The 3,339-nt window shown below is 48.2% G+C and overlaps 1 protein-coding gene across 1 annotated transcript; it reads left to right on the forward strand.

The window, feature by feature from the left end:
• Positions 1–778: 778 nt before the first annotated feature.
• LOC100090511 (olfactory receptor 52K1-like) lies at positions 779–1,735 on the forward strand. The gene has a single exon (XM_001513453.1). The coding sequence runs from the start codon at positions 779–781 to the stop codon at positions 1,733–1,735; it is 957 nt and encodes a 318-aa protein (XP_001513503.1).
• The last annotated feature ends 1,604 nt before the right edge of the window (positions 1,736–3,339 follow it).

A 3,339-nucleotide genomic window follows, 5' to 3' on the forward strand; every position in this document is an offset into this window, starting at 1 on the left:
CTCTTTGGGACAAGGACTTTGGGTGATTGATACTGTCCTGGACTGCGGGAAATGTGCCCTGGCCCTGGTAGCTCACCTCTCCCTAAAAATGAGTCTAATTTTAATCTGGATTGATTTTGAATTGTTTACTAACAAGCTTTGGATGCTGCTCCCACATCAGCTCCACCGCCTCAATCCAGAGACTGTATGAGAGCAGGTCTTCCCACCCTTCTCTGGCAAATGTCTCATCAGCTTAGGATGAACACTTAGATCGAAGAGTACCTAGTGAATTTGATAGCTTCTCCCCATTTCATAGCCCATCATTTTAACCTGTAAGAATGCTAAACTGGTTTGGAGAAATGATCCCCTAACATAGTCATTTTCTATATTGAGACAGTGTTTTGTGAATGTAGCTTGGGGAGGTTTTAATTGAGTTGCACAGTGTTGGGAAATTCTTGGGTAGATGGATAGGAAATAGAAAAGCCAATTTTCTTTGGAAATCCAACTGGTTGCATTCTGTCTATTATTCCAGCCCTTAGCTTAAGTCCCTGTGGGCAGGGAAGATGTCTACCAACTCTGTTATACTGTATTCTCCCATGCTCTCAGTACAGTACTCTGCAAATGGTAAGTGATCAATGAATATGATTGATTGACTGATTGATTGGTGTAGGGCTAAGCAGTGATTAAAATGGTCCAGATCCATCTCCTGATAGCTAATGGCTTTACCTTATCTTCTGTTATCAAACACAGGCCAAGATCGGGTAATATGTTCTGAAGCTGAAGTGAAGGACACATCGCTATGGCTGACAACACCACAGGACCGCCTCTATCCTCCTTCTTCCTTGTTGGCATTCCCGGGTTGGAAGAGTTTCACCACTGGCTCAGCATCCCTGTCTTCCTCTTGTACAGCCTGTCACTGATGGGAAACTGCCTCATTATCCTCATCATCAGGCTGGAGTCAAGCCTCCACCAGCCCATGTACTTCTTCCTCTGTATGCTGGCTCTCAACGACTTGGCTCTCTCCTCTTCCCCAGCTCCCAAGATGCTCAGCATCTTCTGGCTGGATGACCATGACACTGGCTTTGACACCTGTCTGGTCCAAATGTACTTCATTCACACCTTCTCCATCACTGAGTCAGGCCTCCTAGTGGTCATGGCCTTTGACCGTTATGTGGCCATCTGCCAACCACTGCACTACACCACCATCTTGACTAACAAGATGGTGGGACTGATGGGGTTGGTGGCATCTCTCCGGGCAGCCATCATGGTGTTCCCATGTATTGTCCTTATCAAGCGTCTGACCTTCTGCACCAAGAACATCATTCACCACACATACTGTGAGCACATGGCTATGGTGAAACTGGCCTGCTCCAATGTAATAATCAACCGGATCTATGGCATCTGTGTGGCTCTTTCTGTAGCGGTGCTAGACACGGGTCTCATCACCATGTCCTATGTCAGGATCCTCCAGGCTGTGTTCCGACTCTCCTCCAACAAAGCACAGTCCAAAGCGTTGGGAACTTGTGCCGCCCATCTCTGTGCCATCCTAACATTTTATGTGCCTTCTCTTTTCAGCCTCCTGACCCACCGCATTGGCACAAAGGTGTCCCCATCCATCCACATCATTTTTGCCAGCATCTACCTCCTGGTTCCCCCTGCGGTGAACCCTCTGGTCTATGGGGCCAAGACAAAACTGATCCGGGACTGGGTGATTTTCACCCTTTTTTCTAACAAGGAGACAGTCTCCAAACAGTAGATCTCGGTCTTTATTTTTCCAGGGTACCCAGCATTGCTTGACTCCAAACACTATAGGCTCCAAGGCTCTCTATCACCTTGCCCCCTCCTACCTCTCCTCCCTTCTCTCTCTCTACTGCCCACCCTGCACGCTCCACTCCTCTGCTGTCCACCTCCTCACCATCACCCATTCTCGCCTATCCCGCCGTCGACCCCTGGGCCACATCCTCCCACTGTCCTGGAATGCCCTCCCTCCTCACCTATGCCAAACTAATTTTCTTCCCCTCTTCAAAGCCCTACTGAGAGCTCACCTCCTCCAAGAGGCCTTCCCAGACTGAGCTTCCCTTTTTCCCTCTGCTCCCTCTGCTGCCTCTCTACCCTACCCACCTCCCCTCAGCTAAGCCACCTTTTACCCCCCCTTTCCCTCTGCTCTTCCCTCGCTCCCTTCCCCTCCCCTCAGCACTGTGCTCATCCGCTCATTTGTATATATTTTTATTACCCTATTTATTTTGTTAATGAGATGTACATCAGCTTGATTCTATTTACTGCTACTGTTTTTATCTATCTCCCCCGATTAGACTGTAAGCCCATCAATGGGCAGGGACTGTCTCTGTTGCCGATTTGTACGTTCCAAGCACTTAGTGCAGTGCTCTGCACAAAGTAAGCGCTCAATAAATATTATTGAATAATAAACATGCATGCATATGTATGCATGGCTAGATTTTGGTAAGGTCTTCCTGTTTATATTGAGCCTCACCTGTGCATCGCTACTTGTGGACTGTTCCATTCATGTTTTACTGACTTCTTTGTTGGGGTTGTATGTTCAGAGCTGCTGCCTCTCTGGTTCTGCTCAGGGCTGAATCTAATGAAGAAGGGACAAATTCAGGATGAAGAGTGTGGGGCAGGAAGGGCAGAAACTCCATGAGAACCAGGGACTGTGGGACCTGGGTTTGCAAGAGAGGGTGAGGATATTTCCCTGATGAATTTGCACAAGTGAAGGGACAAGCTTCTGTCAATGTGGGAGGAAGTGATTTTGACCAGGCTGCTGTCGACCCTTTCTGCAAGGCTCTAGGATCAGTCCGTTAAAAACAAAATAGTTGACCAAATGGCAGAGGGGAGGCCATTTGCACCCTCACAGGCTTCAGACCAATCCATCATTATTTACCCCATTTTGTAGTTATGCACATCAACAATTAATCAATCAGTGGTAATGATTAAGCACTACTATGTGCAGAACACTGAACTAAGAACTTGGGTGAATACAACAGAGTTGGTAGACACATTCCCTGACCACATGGAGCTTACAGTCTAGAGGGGGAGACAGACACTAAAATTGATTAGGCATAGCTAGGTTGAAAAAGGGATGGGGCATAGAAGAAAGACCAGGTCTCCCACCTCCCATTCTGCCTCCTCTGGCTGCCTCCCCGGTCACACTGGGGCACATTGTCTCTGCCTCATTTCAGCACCCTGACATCCTCTCCAATCCTCACAGCCCACTAAATCCTCCTCCACACACTCCTACCCATTCCTCCCCATTTTCCTGCCCCTGAACTGAGAGGCTGGAACATCAGTAGGGGGAGGATGCAGTGTGAGTCCCAGATCATCCCTCAGCCTATTCTCTCCTCA

The sequence above is a fragment of the Ornithorhynchus anatinus genome, chromosome 2 (assembly GCF_004115215.2).
Source record: "Ornithorhynchus anatinus isolate Pmale09 chromosome 2, mOrnAna1.pri.v4, whole genome shotgun sequence".
NCBI classification, from domain to species: Eukaryota; Metazoa; Chordata; class Mammalia; order Monotremata; family Ornithorhynchidae; genus Ornithorhynchus; species Ornithorhynchus anatinus.